General features: G+C 49.0%; 1 protein-coding gene and 1 long non-coding RNA gene across 5 annotated transcripts in view; both read right to left on the bottom strand.

Annotated features, from left to right (window-relative positions):
• The window catches only part of Galnt6 (polypeptide N-acetylgalactosaminyltransferase 6), a 41,403-nt gene extending 24,799 nt beyond the window's left edge, over positions 1 to 16,604 (bottom strand). Inside the window, exons 1-3 of one of the 4 annotated variants that reach the window (XM_021183361.2) lie at positions 16,523 to 16,604; positions 5,806 to 6,027; positions 1,434 to 2,020 (exon numbers count right to left, since the gene is read on the bottom strand). In XM_021183361.2, coding sequence (XP_021039020.1) covers positions 1,434 to 1,924 — 491 coding nt within the window. In that variant the 5' untranslated portion in view covers positions 1,925 to 2,020; positions 5,806 to 6,027; positions 16,523 to 16,604. The remainder of the gene's footprint in view (positions 1 to 1,433; positions 2,021 to 5,805; positions 6,028 to 16,522) is intronic. The other 3 variants (XM_021183362.2, XM_085831986.1, XM_085831985.1) reach the window with 3 other exon arrangements.
• A 1,635-nt stretch (positions 16,605 to 18,239) lies between these two features.
• On the bottom strand, positions 18,240 to 20,139 carry LOC147000703 (uncharacterized). The gene is made up of 3 exons (XR_015045618.1): positions 19,896 to 20,139; positions 19,715 to 19,789; positions 18,240 to 18,610 (listed from the first exon to the last, which is right to left on the bottom strand). It is a non-coding gene; the product is annotated as an uncharacterized LOC147000703 (long non-coding RNA).
• Positions 20,140 to 21,013: the final 874 nt, after the last annotated feature.

The raw sequence follows: 21,013 nt of genomic DNA, 5'->3' as shown, positions 1-21,013 counted from the left end.
CTGCTCATCTTCTGTGGCTACATCCTCCTACCTTCCATGCAAGTAACTAGCCAGCCCCCTCCAAAACCAGCCTCTGCGCTAGCTCTTTGTCCTAAGGTGATGCTCAGGTCCCACCCCTGCCCCCACTTTGCTCTCAGGCCAGGTATTCCCGCGGCTAACTCATTCTGCACCTTGGACACTGCACGGGACGTGATCTGGTCCAGAGGTTCCAGGGGGCCGAATCATTAAGGGCAAATGTTCAGTTGAGGACAGTGACTGCAGTCACTATTGTGAGGAAAAGGTCCTTCCAGTTCCCACTTCCCTTCTAAGCCCTCTCCGAATCCTTGTGATCAGACTCTACCAACCCCGGTAACTTCCGGGCCCTTCCCCAATGATCTCCAGCAACCACTGTGCGACACCTGGCTATCCTGCCATCTAGACTCGGTAAGGACTTGGGCCCTCAATTTCAAGGACCACACAGCTGAACACCCTTTTTGTTTTGTGGAGACGGGGGTCTCCCACTGAAAACCAGTGCTCTCACATTTGCAATTCTCCTGCCTCAGCCTCTGAAGTACTGGGACTATAGACTTGTGATACCAGATCCAGTTTCCCTGACACCCGGATTCAGTCCTTGTCAGGAAGCTGTTGTACGGACCGGCCACGGAACTTCCGGAGTTTCCTGCCCTGGCTAAGAAGTTCCTGTTACCTCAAGTTGCAATTTGTAGGGCCTTGGGAAATACATGGTTCAAGTCTAAGGAACCCCAGACCCCTGGCACTAAAGAGTCATGACTTTAGTGAAGTGACTTGTTTCTTTCCAACTAACTCTTTAGTTGAAAAGGACAATGGCTAAGTGTGGAAGACAAAAACATCTTTCATCAGGGCACAGTGAGAGTGTAGCAGGGGACATATTAGGGCGGGGACAGCTCTAAGATTCAAATGTGTGTCTCCCGTTCTAAAGCCAATGTAAAGAGCTTCAAGTTGGAATGACTTGGTGGGCCTGTGACCTTCACGTAAGGGAACCCAGGGGTGTGGGGACCTTCCAGACCCACACAGCAGCAGTCAGGAAATTTCCTCTCTCTCATCAGAGGCCCAGCTGGCAGGCTCAGTATCTTAAGGGCAGGGCTGCAGAAACCACAGCTCTGTCCCAGCACCTCCAGGTGCCCTGTGCCAGATCCTGGTCTGCATGCAGCCCTGGCTTCCTTCTTCTGTGTCCTGTGTCCCTCCATAACTGTGTTTCAGTCTCACGGGTCCCTGCCAGACCATAGTACTCCTGAACTCCAGCCCCTGGGATCAGGGCAACTCGCCAACAAAAGAAAAGACGGCTTAAGGGAAATCCCTGGCTATTCAGGGATTCTTCGGCTTTTTTCCTGACAACTGGCCGGTGACCACAGCCCTCCTGGCCACACTTCTGGGAAAGCTCTGGTCTCAGAGAATTCTAAGAGTGCAGTACTTACTCAGGAGGCCGGGTGTCTGGCCCCAGAGACCTCTGCAAGGAAATGCGGTCACTGGCAAATGCATTAAAGCAGTGTTTCTTATAGCCTTCTTCCTTTTCTTTGGTCTCTAGATCGGTCCATTCTTTCTTCTGAAATGCTTTTCCATCTGCCCCAGGGCTGTTGGGATCTTGAGGTGGCCTGTCCCAGAAGGGTTTCAGCTCAGCAGGGGTGTAGAACCCGGGCAGGCAGGAGTGGTTCGTGGAGACCAGAGTCTGAGGCGGTTCCGGAGCCCGGATCTGCAGCTTGGGCATGACATCCCTAATGTTGTTCACAGCACCTAGCATGAAGTCCAGGACCTGGTCCTTCTGGCCCGCCAGAGACTTCAGCCACGGTTTCTCCATGGCCTGCTCCTGGTTGCTTACATCCTTCTGCCGAATGAAGAGGAAGAGCATGAAGACACTGCCCAGCATGGCGAGGCGCAGGGACATGTGGCGCCTTCGTAGCAACCTCATCTTCTCAACTGGGACCCGGGCAGGGTCGGCTCCAAGACTTATGCCTCACTTTGGAAATGGGTTGACATGCCAGCGTAGCCACCCCTGGGGCTCAACCTGAGAAAAGAGGGGATATGAGAAAATTAGCCATTACAGAGATGGGCAGGGAGGTAGGGACTCGGGGCCTGAGCATAGCTCAGTGGAGAATGGTGGTGTCACCTCTGTGCGCTCACGGCATCCTGGTGCCTAAATTTCCTTTTTTGCTGGAAACTGCTTTGGGAAACTGCTTGCCATTAAAATAAAGTTGAGCTAGAACACACTGGTCAACGTGGCTCGGAGGGTCGGACCAAGACAGGAACTCCATGAGCACCTACACTTTTATCCCTGGGTTGTTTTGGATTTTTGAGACAGGGTTTTGCTAATTAGCCCAGGCTGGCCTTCAACTCCTGATCCTCAGCCTCCTGTGTACTGGGATAAGAGGCATGCAGCACCATGCCTGGCTCACTCAGTGTGTCAGATTAAACTGGTTTGTATGACCCTGGAGGCCTGGGTGTGGTGAAGCTGCAAAGAGGCAGAGAATGAAACCAGTTTCTGAAGACAAAAATTTATGAATTAGCCAGGCCACCAATGGACTCTCCTGCGTTTACTCACTCACCATAACACATATATATACACACATATACATATATACACATGTGTATATCTATATACATACATATATACATATATGCTCACATATACATATATGCATACATAGAAACACATATACATATATATATGCACACATATACATATATGCACACATTATAAATATACATATACACATGCACATATATACATATACACATATACACACACACATATATATAGGTATATATGTATGTGTGTGTGTTTTTTTAAGATTTATTTATTTTATTTATATGAGTACAACTGTCACTGGCTTCAGACACACTAGAAGAGGGAATCAGATCTCATTATAGATGGTTGTGAGCCACCATATGGTTGCTGGGAATTGAACTTGGGACTTCTAGAAAAGCAGTCAGTGCTCTTAACTGCTGAGCCATCTCTCCAGCCCATTTTTTGTTTTTGTTTCAAGACAGGGTTTCTCTGTGTAGTCCTGGCTATCCTAGAATTCGCTCTGTAGACCAGGGTGGCCTTGAACTCAGAGAGACCTGCCTACCTCTGCCTTCAGAGGCAATTATTTATTTTTTGACAGGGTCTCATGATGTAGCTCACAGTAGTTCCTAGTGATTCTCCTGTCTCAGTTTTAACAGGCTGAAGTTATAAACACACACCACTAATTCCAGCTCAGATAATTTTTTTAATTGTTGTTTCAAATCTAAGATTCAATGACAACACCTTCCAGGCAGAATTAGACGGGGTGGGTGGGTGGGAGGTACATACCAGCTAGCATCCCAGTCCAAAAGGCTCAGAGGATACCCATAGATCTTTCTATGGGAGCTAAGCTGGCATAAAGGTCACTAGCTGATAGATGCTGGTGGCTAGAGATAGACACGGCCACAGGCTCAGTTCCCCCTCTTTAGAGGGGCACCTTCTGCTAGAGTTGGTTCAAGATTGAGAGAGAAAAGAAAACATTTCTCAGAAGTTTGGCAGTGTTATCTCTGTGCACAGTTCAGTTTTCAAAATCGTTATTTCATCATTAGCCTGGTGTGGCCCTTGGGTGACTTAGCTTATCCCTCTAAGCCTTGAGTTCCTCATCTATGAACTGGGTGTCACTAACAACCAACTGGCTGGCTGTGTCGAGGATTAAGTTAGGTGATGTATGCGAAACCCACAGCAGAGATCCCGTCATCCTCTAAACCCTCGGGTATTGTTGCTGTTATAACCAATAAATCCCCATGCGCTTTCCCAGAAATTACCCCCAGGCATGTGCTCCTTGGCCAGAGCCAATGTCATCACACCTTGGGTCTTTTTTCTTAAACGTGACTCTGGGTTATAGTAGTAACCAGCCTGGTTACTGAGGTAGTAACCACTACCTCACCCCCATCCTACATCTGCACTGAAGAAAAAACAAGCACGGTTATCTAACCCCACAGTGCTCTGCCTGAGTGAAGCCTGGTGTCAGGAGGCCCTCATACGCAGAGGGCAAACCCATGCTCAGTATAGACTCAATGGCCAGCAGTCTCGGTCTGGGCTGGGGAGACAGATGGTTTCTTTCATAGCATTATCAAAAATCACATGAAAGAAATTCTTGTTTTGAGGTTGGAGAGACGCTCAGTGGTTAGGAGCACAAACTGCTCTCGGTGAGGTTCTGGGTTCAGTTCCCAACACAAACATGGCAGCTGACAACTGTCTGTAACTGTGGATCCGGCACCCTCTTCTGGCCTCCAAGGGCACTGCATGCATATGGTACGCATTCATACATGGAACGAAAACACCTGCACCCACAAAATAATAATTGTTTAAAAAGATTTATTTATTTATATGAGTACACTGTCGCTGTCTTCAGACACACACCAGAAGAGGGCGTCAGATCCCATTACATATGGATGTGAGCCACCATGTGGTTTCTGGGAATTGAACTCAGGACCTCTGGAAGAGCAGTCAGTGCTCTTAACCGCTGAGCCATCTCTCCAGCCCAATAAATATATATATATTTTTAATTCCTGTTTTGTAGCAAGAACTAGGAGGCATGTATTAAATCTGCCAATATGTGTGGAAGACCTGTCGTGTGCCAGAGACTCTGAAGGACTAGGGAAAGGCAGAGATGGGGACGGGCTCCCCTCAAGCAGGGCATGGTTAGTTGGGGAAGTGAGATTCCAGATTATGAAGCAAGAGCATCATAAGGGGATATCTTTGGATGGGAGGAGGAGTCTGTAGAGATGGCAGATGGAGGACGGAGGGCAGAACGTCACACTGGAAAAAGCCTGGGTTAGGCACCCAAGTTCCTAACTTGGGTGGGCTTGCCTGGACAAGCCAAGCACATTTCAAGCTGGCCAAGGGAGCAGGAGGCCAAAGAGAAGCAGGGGCAACCTGCAGGTGGGGCTGAAGCCCAGCACTGCCTTTATGCCACTTGCCCTTGAGAAATGAGGAACAGTATAGGATTTTCCAGGAAGAATACAATGACTGGGAGCTGCTGAGGTGAGCAATGACCTGCTCGGCACCTCGACCACCGGGTAAGAGGGGCCTGGAGATCTGACCCAGGAGGCTGCCACGCGGAAGGCAGAGGTGGTACGAGAAAATTTTGCTTGGGTCTGAGGGTAGGATACAGGCACACGATGGGAAAACTCCTTAGAGAACATGAATGGGAAGTCCTGGGGAGACAACCCAGCAGTTAACACCACTGGCTGCTCTGAGGACCCCTGCTCTGAGGACCCCGGTTCAGTTCCCGGCACCCACATGACATGTCACAGCCGCTGTAATTCCAGCTCTAGGAAATCTGATGCCGTGTTCCAGTCTCATAAGCACCAGACGCCCAAGGGTTACACAGACATACATGCAGGCAAAACATTCACACACATAAAATAAAAAAAAGAAAAGTAAGTTAAATGGACGAGGTGGTCCAGCAGTTCCTGTCCAGGGAGGAGTGAGCCGGCAATGCTGTCTGGCACTTTGAGCCTGTCCATAGCCCTCTTCAAGTTAATGGAAAGACAACAGACGGCACAGACAGTTGGGAGAAAGGCAGGATTCCCTACAGGTCTCAAGAAGGCTTCCAGGGAAGCAGAACTGTGTGTGGAGCCTCTTTCCCAGGGGCTGAGATATGCGAACCTCAGTCCAGATCTGTGCAGACAGAGCTCGAGAGGATAAGGCCGGCCTCTTGAGCCACCCTGCAGCCTGTACTTCATCCACCTTTCTGTCTACTTCCCATAAACATGGGCACAACTAGAGATACAGGCTGGGTAACCCTGTCATAAGTAGTCAAGAGGCAGGCTAGGACTCACCTCCTCCAGAAAGGCCTCCTGGAGTCACCAGTCACTCCAGTACTCTCATCCAGGCACTGCTTGGGGTCCCTTGTAGAGGCGGATACCTTTGTCCTTTATATTTCCCGCGGAGAGACCTTGGGCAAAACAGAAGTTCTCTTGAGCATCTGCTCTCTGGATCCAATCCGGCTGTCTAAAGTGTTCTCTCTGGAACCCGCAGTTCCTCAAGGTTCTAACCACATCCTGAAATGAAACGAGACACCTGTGATTAGACTTGGCAGGAAGGGACTTGCTCTCTCCAGTGTCGGCTCAGCATGCCGGCAACCGGAAGACACCATTCAAGAAACACACAGTTGCGCGCATGCTGTAGGGCTTTGGGGCTAAAGGTTTCTGCTCCATGTGGGATGCAATACCTAGGATTGGGGTTAGCAAGGACCAGGAGGGTGAGCCCCACCAGCTTTGGGAAAGGAATAACCTCTAATGTAGAACTTAGTTAAGTTCGGGGCTCAGTGGGATCCACCGCCCAAGTCCTGCGCATGCGCATGACCTTCCTGTTTCGGCCTGCGCAGCTTGGCCTTCCAAGCGGATGAGCTCACAGCCCTCCCTGCTGTTAGCGAACTTCCATTCCCAGCTCTTTTTCCTCCCTTGGGTCTGCCACTCATCAGCCTGGTAGAGCCAAGATGCCCCAACCCTAGTTGTGGAAGCCCTTCCAGACAGAACAAACAGAATGGCTGCTCCAGCGAGCAGAGCCCAGCGTCTACCCACATTCTGATTCCAAGCCACCACTGTCAAATAGCCCCAGAGTGTGGAAACCATCATGAGAAGTCTTTAAATGGCCAGAGTATGGGGGTAGGAAGGCTGGAGCTAAAAGCATGGGCTGCTCTTGCAAAAGACATAGGCTGTGTTCCTAGCACCCACGTGGTGGCTCACAACTGCTCAGAACTCCAGTTCCAGGGGATCCAACACCCTCTCCTGGTCTTCAAGGGCACCACACATATATGCAGTGTGCACAGACTCACATGCAGGCAAAACAGTCTTACACATAAATGTTAGGCCTAAAGATGGCCAGAATTAAGAAAAGACAGCTTTGGTGGTACACATCTTTAATCCCAGCACTCAAGAGACAAAGCCAGGTGGAACCATCCTGGTCTACACAGTGAGGTACAGGTCTGGGCTATACAACAAGACCTTGCCTAAAAACAGTTGTGCCGGGGACATAGCTCCGTGGTAGAGAACTTGCCCAGCATGTGCAAGTTCATTAGCTCTATAAATACAAACAACAAACCTGCAAACTATGCTCCACTCCTTTATTAAATTTTCTTCTTGGCAATTTCTTATGGGAACAGCGTGTGCCAAAGCTCTTAGCTTTAATAACCTCAGAGGTATAAATGCTACAGATTTAACAAGGGTGTTTAGGAAACTTTATTTTGCTTTTTAGTTTATGCATTTCAAATCATCAGATTTTAATATTATTTCATCCTATGGAAGATGACAAACATTACCTGATATAAAATTGGAACTGAGGCTAGGGATGTAGCTCAGTGGGTCAAGGATGTGAGGCCCTCAGCTCTGTTCCTAGCACTGCATAAATTGGGCACAGTGACCCTTGTAACCTCAGCACCCAGGAGGTAGCAGCAGGGGGCTTAGAAGTTCAGGTGTATTGGCTCTACAGAGTTTGTAACCAGCCTGGGCTACATGAGGGCCTTCAGAATTTATATTTTTAAATGAAGGCTAGCTGAAGTTTAAATGATCACATGTCCAGTACTTCCTGTAACTTCATGTGCTTTAAACGTCTGATGTTGTTATAAGCGTAAAACTACCGTGGGACTTTTAAACTATCCACACATACTTAAGCTCCGAGTCTAGCGACATGTCTTGCAGGAAGCCATCTCTGATGTCATGTCATCTTTGGAATATGAAAAACCAATTATACGAAATTCATAAAACCAGAACAAAGTTAGCGGGTTCCCTTTATCCACCTCTCTTTGGTGTTCTTCTCTCAGTCCTGAGGAGCTAACCCAGGGCTTTGTACATGCTGGGCAAGGGCTTTTCACCAGGAAGCCACACCTCCAAGTCTGGCCTCCTGTCTCTGCTTGTTCTTCCTTCTCATCACAGCTGGCCTGTGTCAGCGTGTCTCTCTTCGTTGCCAGGGACCTGGACTCCTGGACTCCAAAGGCCAGGCCATATCTTCTGTTCCATCACTGGCTGGGTCTGAAGTACCGGTTATGTGTAGTCTGTGACTGAGCCTCTTATCAGTGGAACAGGCTAGAGGGGTTAAACATCCAACACTGGTTTTGTAACTACGCTGGGTGCACTTCCCTCGAGGATTTGGGTTAGGTGGTGTTCTGCTGTAACTCTTAGCTTGCTGCCCTATCGGGGTATTCAGCCTGTTTTATGGGTGTGGCTTTGGTTGGATGACCTCACTGGTGACACACAGGTAGTAGCTCCCAGGAGCAGGTCCTGTCTTCAGTTCTCAGATCATTGTTATCTCCCTGGGACTCTTTCCTCCCCCATGGAGGTATATAGAGAAACTGGGTTCTTCTGAGTCCCCCCTTCCACTCCGAACCCCCTCCCTGCCACTCCTTTCTCTCCAATTTCACTCAGGGATCAAATACTTAAAGATGCTGAACTGGGAAGAATGGAGTGAGGTCCCCGCTCAAGTGAAAGGCAGGGTCAGCCACCTCGAACACACCCTTGCTGGCCAGGTGGCCTCTTTGTTTCTTCCTGTTTATCAAATGAACTGCACACCTCACGGAGAGAGTAGAGACGTGGCCTCTGGGAAGGGAGCTGCCACCACGGTATCCATACAGGATATTTGTTCAAGATAATTGGCTCAATTACAGATCTCTTCAATAGCTATGGGTGGAGGCCCTCTGACCGCTAGCACATAGGCATATGGAGGTAGACATCCTGGTGGAGAGGGAACAGGCTGGTTGCAAGATCCAGGAGGGGAAGGGTACTGCAAGACTGTCTGGTCCTCCTCCTTCTCTCCCTCCTCCTCTTCCTTTTCTCCCTCATCTTCTTCATCTTCTTCATCCTCTTCCTCCCCCTTTTCTCTTCCCCTCCTCTTCCTTCTCTTCTTTCTCCTCCTCCTCTCCCTCCTCTTATTCCCCCGCATCATCTTCCTTCTCTTCTTCCTCTTATCCTTCCTCTTCCTCTTCTCCCTCCCCGCTTCTCCTCCTCTTCCTCCCCCTCTTCTTCCTCTTCCCCTCCTCTTCCTTTTGCTCCTTCTCCTCATCTTTTTTTTCCTCTTCCTCCCCCTTTCTTCCTCTTATTGCTATTGTTCTTCCTCTCCCTCCTCCTTCTCCCCTTCTCTTCTTCCTCCTTCTCTTTTTCCTCTTCCCCTCCTCTTCCTCCTCGTCATCCTCCTCCTCCTTCATTGACACTTTCTCGTCATCTGGCCCTGCAGCCTGGCCTCTCCTGTAGTCATAGTACCAAAAGACCACCGACTGATCTCCAAAGCCCCTCTGCCCCTGGGATGCCTGTGCGGCCACAGTTCGGTGGACAGCTCCCACACCCTGACCAATGACTTACACTTTCGTGGACTGGCTCTACAGCCACGTGGTTCATTCTCCACAAGACGAGATAAAAGCCATTTCAGTAGCCAGCCCGTCAAAATGCCCTCACCACCCACACACCCAGGTTCATTTTAAGTTTACGGAACTGCAGTCACCCAAACATTTTCTACTGAACACCCAACAGGATTTCCTCACGCACGGCCCTGTAACTGGATCCGTGTTTGGCTGCAAAGGTGTTTCTTACTTCTTTGTTGTCTTATCCCCCACGCCAAAGTCGCTACAAATCAAGATGACAGGCAGCTAGAGAGGGGGTTTGTCTGCAGGGAGCCTGCTAGGTCAGGTACCTGTACTTTTGTTTATGCCAGGTCTCCAAGGAGGGCCTCTGTAACCTCCCAGGGCTTGAAGGAAGGTACACAGGGAATCTGAACTGAGCTCTGTCACCATTGGCTTGTGAGCAGTAGGGTAGAGACAAGCTGGGGGTCATGGGACAATGGTCCTAGGATGGGGAGCTGAGCTTGGACATCCGGGATGGCTGGGAACGTCCCCCTCCATAGCCCTCAGGCCTACGCCTGCCAGCCAAGCCCACTAATCTGAGAAGTTTCCCACAGTTCCCAGCAAGCACCCCTAATTCCCGGTCTGCTTCAACATCTGTTATGTTCAATCCCTTCTCAGTATCAAGGTTACCAAGTCCAGTCCCACGCCCTGCTGATTATGCTTTGCCTCCTGGGTTGGAGGTGCAGAGTGTATGTGTGTGTATGTGTGTGTGTATCTGTGTATGTGTGTGTCTATGTGTCTGTGTGTGTTTGTGTCTGTGTATCTGTGTGTCTATGTATCTGTGTGTGTCTGTGTGTAGTGTCTGTATGTCTGTGTGTCTATGTGTGTGTATCTATGTGTCTGTGTGTCTATCTGTGTGTGTGTCTGTCTCTGTATATCTATGTGTGTGTATCTGTGTGTGTGTGTATGTCTACATGTGTGTATCTATCTGTATGTCTATGTGTGTGTATCTGTGTGTGTGTGTGTGTATGTCTACATGTGTGTATCTATCTGTGTGTCTGTGTGTCTATGTATCTATGTGTGTGTATCTGTGTGTCTGTGTGAGTATATCTGTGTTTGTGTGTGTGCCTGTGTTCCATGTGCCCTCCTTTCCACTCAAAACTGTCATCAAACTGTCCCTGCCTTACTGAGCCCTGGAGGGTGAGATGCAGTGCCTCTTTGCTTTGGGCATCTCTACCTCATGGTCAGCAAAGCTCTGGTTGTGTTCCTTTAGACTAAGGCCATTTAACTGTGGCAAAATCAGCCAGTGGTCAGCATCCTGTCTGCGTTTACCTTCCAGCCTAGCCAGATGCTTGGCATGGCTGTCTTTCTCTTCTTAAGGTCTCAATAAAGCAAAACAAAATCGACAATCTAAATTCTTACTTGTGACTCTTTTTTTTTTTTTGCAAGAAGCCTTCCAAGGCTGAAGAGATGGCTCAGTTGTTAAGAGTGCTTACTGCTCTCTCAGAGAACCAACTTCAGTTCCCAACCTTGGCATCTGTTAGTTCACATGAGTGTGAGCTGAAGTTCCAGGGAGAATCTGACACCTCTCTCTCTCTCTCTCTCTCTCTCTCTCTCTCTCTCTCTCTCTCTCTCTCTCACACACACACACACACACACACACACACAGAGACAAATAAAATGAAGTCTTCGTGCCAGAACATGGCAGCCCACACCTGTATCCTCAAATCTTGGAATGGATGGATGGAGGAGAGGAGGCTCAGTGCTTGAGAGCATCTGCTGCTCTCAGAGAGAACAAGGTGGTTCACAACTACCTGTGGGATCCCGTCCCGTGACTCCAATGCCCTCTCCTGACCTCTGCGGGCACTAGGCATGCACAGAGTATGCATACATGAACACAGGCAAGAACATTCACATACATAAGATAAAATAAATGGATCTAAAAATAAAATTAGGGAGCCCAAGGCCATCGTCAGTTACATGGAGAATGTGTGCAACTCAAGGGACCCGGTCTCTAAAAACCAAAGAAAAGACAGTTTTCTGCACTAAGGTGTGTTGCTGCCTCCGGGGGTGGGTGTGCAGCTTTCTTCCAAAAGCTGATCGCTCCCCACGCTTTCTCCATGTGGGACTTTCCCACTGCGTTCATGGAGAGCAAGCCCAGACATGGAGATCCTGTTTCCCTGTCCTTCTCCACCCTAAGTCCTCTTTCCCAAGTTTCTGCATCCAGAATACTTGTTCTGACTGTTCGGCCACCTCCCACTCCCAAGGTATATATATATTCCTCTGCAGAGGAGTGTGGTATGCATGTGTGTGGGTAGTATTCATGTGTGTGTAGTGTGTGTGTGTGTGGGTAGTATGTATATGTGCATGTGTAGCATGGATGTTTGTGGGATAGTGTGTGTGTGAATAGTATGTGTATTATGTATGTATGTATGTATGTATGTATGTATGTATAGGTGGGTAGTATATATGTGGGGGGGTAGTATGTATGTGTGTGTGGATAGTATGTATGTGGGGGAGTAGTGTGTGTGTGGTGCAGTGTGTATATGTGGTATGTGTGATGGTGTGCATGGTGGTGTCCATGTATGTGTGTGGTGTGTGTGCATGCATGGTGTGTGTATATATGTGTAGTGTGTAGGGGGGTAATGTGTGTATACATTTGTGGTGTCTGTGTGTATGTGTGAAGTATACATGTATATGTGTGGTGTGTGAATATGTGTGCACACATATGTGTGTGTGAGTGTGTGGAGGGGTTCATGTGTGGAGTGTGTGTGCGCATGTGTGGTGTGTGTGTGGGGGGGTGTTATGAGTGGAGTATGTATATGTATATGTGTGTATGATGTGTGTGTATATATATATGTGTGAGTGTATGGGGTATGAGTGTGTGGAGTGTGTGTGCACATGTGTGGTGTGTGTGGGGGGTGTTATGAGTGGAGTATGTATATGTATATGTGTGTATGATGTGTGTGTATATATATATGTGTGAGTGTATGGGGTATGAGTGTGTGGAGTGTGTGTGCGCATGTGTGGTGTGTGTGTGGGGGGGGTGTTATGAGTGGAGTATGTATATGTATATGTGTGTATGATGTGTGTGTGTATATATATATGTGTGAGTGTATGGGGTATGAGTGTGTGGAGTGTGTGTGCGCATGTGTGGTGTGTGTGTGGGGGGGGTGTTATGAGTGGAGTATGTATATGTATATGTGTGTATGATGTGTGTGTATATATATATGTGTGAGTGTATGGGGTATGAGTGTGTGGAGTGTGTGTGCGCATGTGTGGTGTGTGTGTGTGTGTGTGGGTGTTATGAGTGGAGTATGTATATGTATATGTGTGTATGATGTGTGTGTATATATATATGTGTGAGTGTATGGGGTATGAGTGTGTGGAGTGTGTGTGCGCATGTGTGGTGTGTGTGTGTGTGGGGTGTTATGAGTGGAGTATGTATATGTATATGTGTGTATGATGTGTGTGTGTATATATGTGTGAGTGTATGGGGTATGAGTGTGTGGAGTGTGTGTGCGCATGTGTGGTGTGTGTGTGTGGGGGTGTTATGAGTGGAGTATGTATATGTATATGTGTGTATGATGTGTGTGTGTATATATGTGTGAGTGTATGGGGTATGAGTGTGTGGAGTGTGTGCGCATGTGCGGTGTGTGTGTGTGTGGGGTGTTATGAGTGGAGTATGTATATGTATATGTGTGTATGATGTGTGTGTATATATATATGTGTGAGTGTATGGGGTATGAGTGTGTGGAGTGTGTGTGCGCATGTGTGGTGTGTGTGTGTGGGGGGGGTGTTATGAGTGGAGTATGTATATGTATATGTGTGTATGATGTGTGTGTATATATATATATGTGTGAGTGTATGGGGTATGAGTGTGTGGAGTGTGTGTGTGTATTCCTGTGAGGTATATATATGTGTATGTGTGTGTGTGTGTGTGTGTGTGTGTGTGTGTTGTGTGTGTGGGGGTAGTGTGTGTATACATTTGTGGTATGTCTGTGTGTATGTGTGTGTGTATGCATGTGTATATGTGAGTGCATGGGGTGTGTGTATGTGTGCATGTGTGAGTATATGGGGTGGAGTGGGTGTGTGTGTGTATGCATGTGTGCTCACTTCCTTCCTTATCTGTCCTTTATTTGCCATTAGATGCAGAATGTAGTTGAGGTAAGGATGGAGTTTCTTCCTGCACATCTCTCCCTAGGACTCAGGACCAGTCTGGGCCGGGCGCTGGAGAATAACCTGACGCCACAGAGCTCTCAGGTGCCAGCAGAATCCTTCTCAAAGCCCTTTTCTCCCTGGGTTGAACCCATCGTTGTTTACCACGAAAGCCTTTCTCCAGCACAATTACAGCATTGAGATACACACAGAGACAGGCACTGCCCTGCACTCGACCTCTTGCTGATTCAAATCCTCACACATCCCGTCCACTGGAGACGGACATTTCGGGCCTTTCCAGAAGAAATGCTGAGGCTATCCGATGAGCCAAGTTCGCCTAAGCTCTGGCACAGCCATTACTGGGTTCCTCTGGTCCTGAACACTTACTGGGGTACTCAGTCTCACTTCCGGAGCTGGAGATGATGGGATATGTCCGTCAGACCCGGGGAATGTTTAGGGCAATGCTACCTTACATTTGGTTTTTCAAGAAAAAGAAGGCTAAACGCTGACACCATTGCATACACTAGCAAGATTTTGCTGAAAGGACCCAAATATAGCTGTCTCTTGTGAGACGATGCCGGGGCCTAGCAAACACAGGAGTGGATGTTCACAGTCAGCTATTGGATGTATCACAGGGCTCCCAATGGAGAAGCTAGAGAAAGTACCCAAGGAGCTAAAGGGATCTGCAACCCTATTGTTGGAACAACATGATGTACTAACCAGAACCCCGGAGCTCTTGTCTCTAGCTGCATATGTATCGAAAGATGGCCTAGTCGGCCATCAATGGAAAGAGAGGCCCATTGGACTTGCAAACTTTATATGCCCCAATATAGGGGAATGCCAGGGCCAAAAGAATGGGAATGGGTGGGTAGGGAAGTGGGGGGTGCTATGGGGGACTTTTGGGATAGCATTGGAAATGTAATTGAGGAAAATATGTAATAAAAATATTAAAAATCAAAAAAAAAAAAAAAGAAAAAGAAAAAGAAGGCATTGGCTTCAAGGACTCAGATTATGATCCACTGCACTCTTGTCACCCAGGCTCACCCTAGACACCTGGGCTCAAGCAACCTTGCCTCAACCTCCTGAGTAGCTGAGCTGTAGTGGTGACACACTCCTTTAGTCTCAGCACTTAGGGGGTTGGGGTGGGGGTGGGGGATGGGGGATGGGGCGATGATGAGCAGAAGCAGGAAGATCTCTGTGAGCAGGAACTCAGCCTGGTCTAAACAGTGAGTTCCATCTAGTCCAGCCTGGTCTACACAGTGAGTTCTAGGCCAGTCTGGGCTATGAAGAGAGAACCTGTCTCAAAGCACAAAGATGGAATAAAAAAATCAAACCAAAACCTCACCCAAGTTGTATTTTGTTTCCTTTGGTCTTGGCTTTTGCATTGAGACAGAGTCTCTTATAGTCCAGGCTGGCTTCAAACTCAACACGTAGCCAAGGATGACCTTGAACCTTGGGTTCTCCTGCTTCCATCTCTTAAGTGCTGGCATTACAGACACGGGCCACCATGCCCAATTTATCCAGTGCTGGAGACTGGAACCAGAGCCTTATGCACACAGCTAGGCAAGACCAGAAGCTAAACTCACACCCAGGGTTGTCCGTCCAAAGCCACGACACATCTTATGTTCAGTTGGTCCCTAAAGCTCTTGCACCTTCTCATTTGCTCCCCGCCCCGCCCTGGAATGTTTACGTGGCGATGTGGCCAAGGTTCTGCAGCTACATTAGTGGCAGAGCTGAGTCAGCCACCTGTAGCCTTCATTATATACACCACAGCCTTCCCTACGAACAGCTGAGGACAGGGCCCCTCCCAAACCCGACTTCTGTTCTAAGCAGTGCAAACAGGACTCAGCCTGTGGTTAGATCTCGGGTCTGGGTTTCTCCCAGTTGAACGTGGATGAAGACAGTTCTGATCTCAGAGGGCACCTGACACCCAGGGGGCCTCCCTTTCGCTGGGCTCTTCTGTGTGCTGGAGGCAGTGCCAGCTGTGGGTAGTAATTACTCAGTATCCAGTCTCTTTCAGAGTTTCGATTGCTGTGGGGTCCTGGTATCCCCACCTCTGGGTTCTTTAAAGCACAGGGCATCGGTGAGGACACGGAGCAGAGGTACGCCTGCGATGATGCAGGCTACCCTTGGACAATCTGAATGAAGAGTATTTCAAAACCTTGATCTAGTCATCATATGAATTTGCCTATCTCATCCTTCTTAGCTTTTCTCTGCCAAGCAGGGAAACAGCTGTCCTGTCAGGAGAGCCCGGCCTATGTAATACACACACACACCTGTGGTGAAGCGAAGGTAGCCCTGGAGGCTCTTTGGTGTGTCTGTCATTAACCTCAGCCATTGTAGGGATGAGCTCAGAGTACAACCTTACAGCTCTCCCTGGGACCAGCTCAAGACCCGGGTTCCTTTTTGTGCTTTGAGACAAGCAATCGCCAGCAGTGTCCACAAAAGCAAGCGAGCCCTCTCTGCAGTGGTCTAGAGTCTCTAGATGACTGGCTTTTGAGCAAGTAGCAAGTAGCAGGAGGATTCTCCTTTCTGTCATCACGAGGGAGGGAGAATCAGGAAGTTGGTGGTGACAGTCACAGTCATACACTCTACACAATACCACAGAACTCCGTCCCCCACTCCTCCAAAGCGCTAAGCATCCAAGGGGAGATCAATCAGGAAAGGACTCTGAGCCCCCCCCCCCGCCCCCCATGAGGCTTCTCCTGGTTTGTCCCTTCTGTTCAGGGGTGATATGGCAGGAAGGAGTCCCAAAGCTTGAGCACACGAAGTGGTCAAATCGGGGGAGGCGCACAGTAGGCACCGGGGCGAGAGCGAGGAGAAGAGGGATTCCGGGACTCCCAGTTCGCCCCTCAGCTTCTCAACCGCAGAGGTGAAGGGGTCCCACCGCGAGAGACGCTAGATGGCACCGCGCGGGGCGCAGAGCGAAGGCGTGGGGGATGAGTCTGGCTCAGCCCCTTCATCTCACTGCGGAGGGTGGGGGAGGGGGCTGCGGGGAGGGAGTCCCGGAGGAGCACCGGGCTGCCAGGTCCGAGGGCACTATGGGGTCGCGCCCCGTTGCTGCTTACCTACCGCGCCGAGGCAAAGCCGCTGCCGCTGCCGCTGCCGCCGAGCTGCTCGTGGGTTTCCCGACGGGGCGACTGGGAGGGCGGGTCCTGTCGAGGATGACGCCCCGCCCCGCTCGGGCAGGTGCTGTGACTCCGCTCCCGCCCTGGCATGCGAGGCCGCTCATGTTGGGTCCAGGGTCCGAGGCCAGACTGCATCGCGGGCAGCTTCACCCCAGGGCACCGCCACCCCATGTCACCGTCACCCAAGGCCACCCGCATCCCAGGCCATCGCCACTCCAAGCCACCTGCTCCGCAAGGCGAGAGCAGCAAGCCACGCTGTGCAACGTGCTGGCTCGGTGGCGGAGGGGCTGTGGACCTTAGAGCCGGAGGCCAGCAGCTCAGGGCAGGCTGGGCGGCAGCGAGCCCCGAGGCTCTGTCCCAGGCTCTGAGGTTGTGAAGAGATAACTTCCCCTTCCATCTAACTGCCAACTGGCAAGTGCCGGGCCTCACCCAGCCAAATCCCAGCCTCAGTACCTAACTCCTGCTACCCAAGGGTAGGGTCGGTGGGAGGTTCAGAAATGCGGTCGGGACGCGCAGAACACCTTCGAGGTGGTTAGAAATGCAGATTCTAAGACAGGCAGTTTGGCACACTCCTAAAACCTAGCTCCGGAAGGCTGAGGCAGAGAGATCTTGAGTTCCAGGCCAACCTGAGCTACATAGGAGATCACGTCTCAATAAATACAAATAAACATATAAATAATAAAAATGACTTAAACTCGCGTCTGATTCTGAGCCGTCCTGCCACCTGGACAGTGGCTGCTCATGGGTTCTGAGCCTACCATCCTGATGCAATTCTCTTATCCTAGTTCTGAATTCCTGGTGATTTGGAAACTTTCTTTTCGTGTGGTTTTAAAGAAGGGTTTTATTTACTCATTTATATGCATGTGGCCCTCTAAGCACACAGCCAGAGGTGTAATCCCTCAGAGCTGGTTAGAGGCAGATGCTCGGCTTTAAAGGGGTGATAGGATCTGAACCCCAATCTATACAGCAGTGAGCAGCAATTGCTCTTCACCAATAAACCATTTCTCCAGCCCTCAAGTGGACAAAGGTAGTCATGAACTCCCTACATAATATAGTTGAGTTTTGGCTTTTTTAAAAAAAACTACTTTATTAGGTTCTTATATGTCTATCTCCCGACTTTTATTACAACCCCCAATAGTAGGTTGGAGAGAAAGAAGTTAGAGGAGAAAGGGGGTGTATATAGACTATTTCTTGATGATTAGGGGCTTCTGGTTCTCTGGGGCAAGATAGATAGGTATAGACACACACACTCATTCACACCACATAACTGGATTTTAAAAGAAACCAAAATTCTCCATAGACTCGAGGATGGCCTTGTGCTCCTGATCCTCTGGCCTCGGCATCTGCAGTTCTGAGATTGCAGAAGTGATGTACCATGATCCCCAAGTTCGGATGCTTTCTGGTAGACACTGATCCCAGGATTTCGGAAGCAGGAGGATGCAGGAGGATCTGGGGTTGCAGACAACACAGTGAAAGGAAAGCTTGAGATGAATATCGATACTCTGCCTCAAAAAACAAACAAACAAACAATCAAAAACAGAAAAAAAAATGGAATGGATCTTTCTGTTTTGGTTGATGTTAAAATGGCTTTGCATTTTTGAGTCTCTAAGACTCAGGGGCCAGGACCCAGAGGGGACCAGAGGCATTCTGGGAAGGCCAGCAGATCACAGCGGGGGGAGCTTACTGTGCTCACTTACTTAGGTGAAGGGCGACACTTTACCAGGCTTTGGGATCACCAACATTTCCTGCTGCAGATAATGGGCCGCCGCCGTCTTCAGTTCTCATCCCTTGGGCGTGAGACTCGGTGGTTTGGCCTTTGCTCCCACCTCCCTTTCACTTAGCTCTTCGACCTTCAGCACTGTGTGATCTTAGTCAGGTCCCGACTTGACCTGAGGGACCTCAGACTGCTCCAGGGTAGGCTCAGGACCTCTGACTCTGCCTTGGAGCGTGAAAGAGACTGTTTGGCTTTTCAAGGAGTGCCAGCCGATGTGTGTGCCTCAAATTCTGAAGCTGTTATTAATGAGTTCACTTTGGGAATAAGAAGTTGATTAGCGTTCATTAATTATGGGAAACAAAGGGTTCATTATGACACTTTGTAGATGTATATATAATGCACTTTGATCATTTTCAATCTGTTTCTTTTAGTGATTTGTGTGTGTGTGTGTTGTACATGCAGGTCAGAGGTCATCTATCTATCTATCTATCTATCTATCTATCTATCTATCTATCTATCTATCTATCTGATACAGAGTCTCTCTAAGTAACCCTAGCTATCTGAGAATTCATTATGTAAACCAGGCTGGCTTCAAACTCAGAGATCCACCTGCCTCTACCTCTCTAGTGTGGGTATTAAAGGTGTGAGCCACCACCCCCCACACTTTCATTTTTGCATTTCAAGAAAAGGCCTCCTGTAGCTAGCCAAGCTGGCCTCAATCTTCCTGAGCCAGCCTTTCAAGTGCTGGGATTAGACAAATGAACCACCATGCCTGACTATGATTTTAAAGGTGACTTAAGTCTTCATAATGACTAGCTGCCTAATTTGGAGGTGCATGCTGCAGACTTATCCCTAAAACACTGCGTTCTCTCCTAGCAGGGGCTAGGGAGGGCTCCCTTCCCCACTGCACGGGAAGGTTCTGATGCACCACAAGGCAGAAGGGGACAACCTGACCTCCGCTGGTGGCAGCCCACTTAAAAATTTGGCTCTCGGGCTGGTGAGATGGCTCAGTGGGTAAGAGCACCCGACTGCTCTTCCGAAGGTCCAGAGTTCAAATCCCAGCAACCACATGGTGGCTCACAACCATCCGTAACGAGATCTGGCGCCCTCTTCTGGAGTGTCTGAAGACAGCTGCAGTGTACTTATATATAATAAATAAATAAATAAATAAATAAATCTTTAAAAAAAAAAATTTGGCTCTCATTAATTGAACACCGTGACACACACCTCCAATCCAAGCAGCTGAGAGAGGGAGACAGGAGGATCAGGGTTCAAGGTCACTGTTGGCTAAATAAGTTTGAGACCATTGTGGGCTGCATGAGACCCTAACTCAAAAAGGGGGAGGGGCATCGATGTGTCTCAGCAGGTGAAAGCGCTTGTGCAACGTCTGATCCCCGAGTTTAGTCCCCAGAACTTACATGGTAAGAGAATCGATTCCCAAAAGTTGTCCTCGATCTCCACAGAAGCACCCACACTCACTCACACCCACGGTACTAATAAATAAAAGAAAAGAAAAGAATATGACTTCTGTTAAGTGACAAGTTTATATGTGTTCTAAGTAAGGGGAAAATCGGGCACCGGGAGAGGATGCCTCCCAACCTGCCGTCCGGCTCCTGAAGACGTCATCCACACACGCTCACAATCATCCTTAGGCACTTCTAAGGTGGCAGGCTCGGATTCTCTCAGCTGCAAGGACTTGAGATGGCCCTTCCTAGAAGCCTTGTAAATTTCATTATCTTCCCGCACAGGCTGCTGTTTGTTGCTCTACCATTTAGGTTCTGGTTTGGAGTGCTCTGCACTTCCCGTCTCCTTTTTTCTTTTTTTCTTGTTTTTCAAGGGACTTCCCCACCACAGCGCAGGAAGTTCAGTGAGGAGCAGATCTGTTGACCCAGAGAGACAAGGCAGCTTTGTGGGCTGGTGACGTCAGTTCTGCCCCTTATCGCTCCCTTCCTCCCACTCTCAGGCCCTGGAGAGAGACAGCGGCTTCTGAGTGTGGCAGACACAGGGGAGTCCTGCCCTTCACAGAGAGGGCTGGCCTCTTATCCAGAAACACTTATGGGGGCCAGGTGAGGTGCCTCCGTGGGGAAAAGTAAAATCCCAATGAGCTGAGTTTGATCCCCAGATACCACTCCGGCATAGGCCAGAAATCACAGAAGAAGTGTGATGATGTAGGTTAGAAGTGTGGACTGGGTTAAAGGCACTGACTGTTCTTCGAGAGGAACGGAGTTCAAATCCCAGCACCCACATGGCAGCTCACAACTGTCTGTAACTCCAAGATCTGACATGCCCACATAGATGTACATGCAGGCGGAATGCCAGTGCACATAAAATAAAGGGTAAATAAACTTTTAAAAAAGTCAGTCGGTTAGAGGTCTTCTTGACTACAAAGTAAGTTTGAGGCCAGCCTAACAAAACCAAAAATCTGAAGCCAGTGGTGTATACTGTAATCCCAGTGTCTGGGAGTTGGAAGCAAGAGAGAGATCCGGAGTCCTCAGCTACATCCAGGCCAGACTCGGGAACATGAGACCCTATCTCCAAACCAAACCAGAACCCAACTCTAAAAACAACAGCCAAAACCCAAAACAAAGTGCAGTTTGTTTGTTTGTTTGTTTGTTTTTAATGCTTTTAGTCTCTGGTAAATCATAAACAACACTACCTTCTAATCCTACAGTGTTGTTGGTGGCTTTCTCCTTCCTTCCTTCCTTCCTTCCTTCCTT

The sequence above is a fragment of the Mus caroli genome, unplaced genomic scaffold, assembly GCF_978045245.1.
Source record: "Mus caroli unplaced genomic scaffold, Mus_caroli_1 scaffold_16, whole genome shotgun sequence".
NCBI lineage: Eukaryota > Metazoa > Chordata > Mammalia > Rodentia > Muridae > Mus > Mus caroli.
The sequence above is the reverse complement of the archived record's forward strand: the minus strand, read 5'-3'. Positions and strand labels throughout refer to the sequence as shown.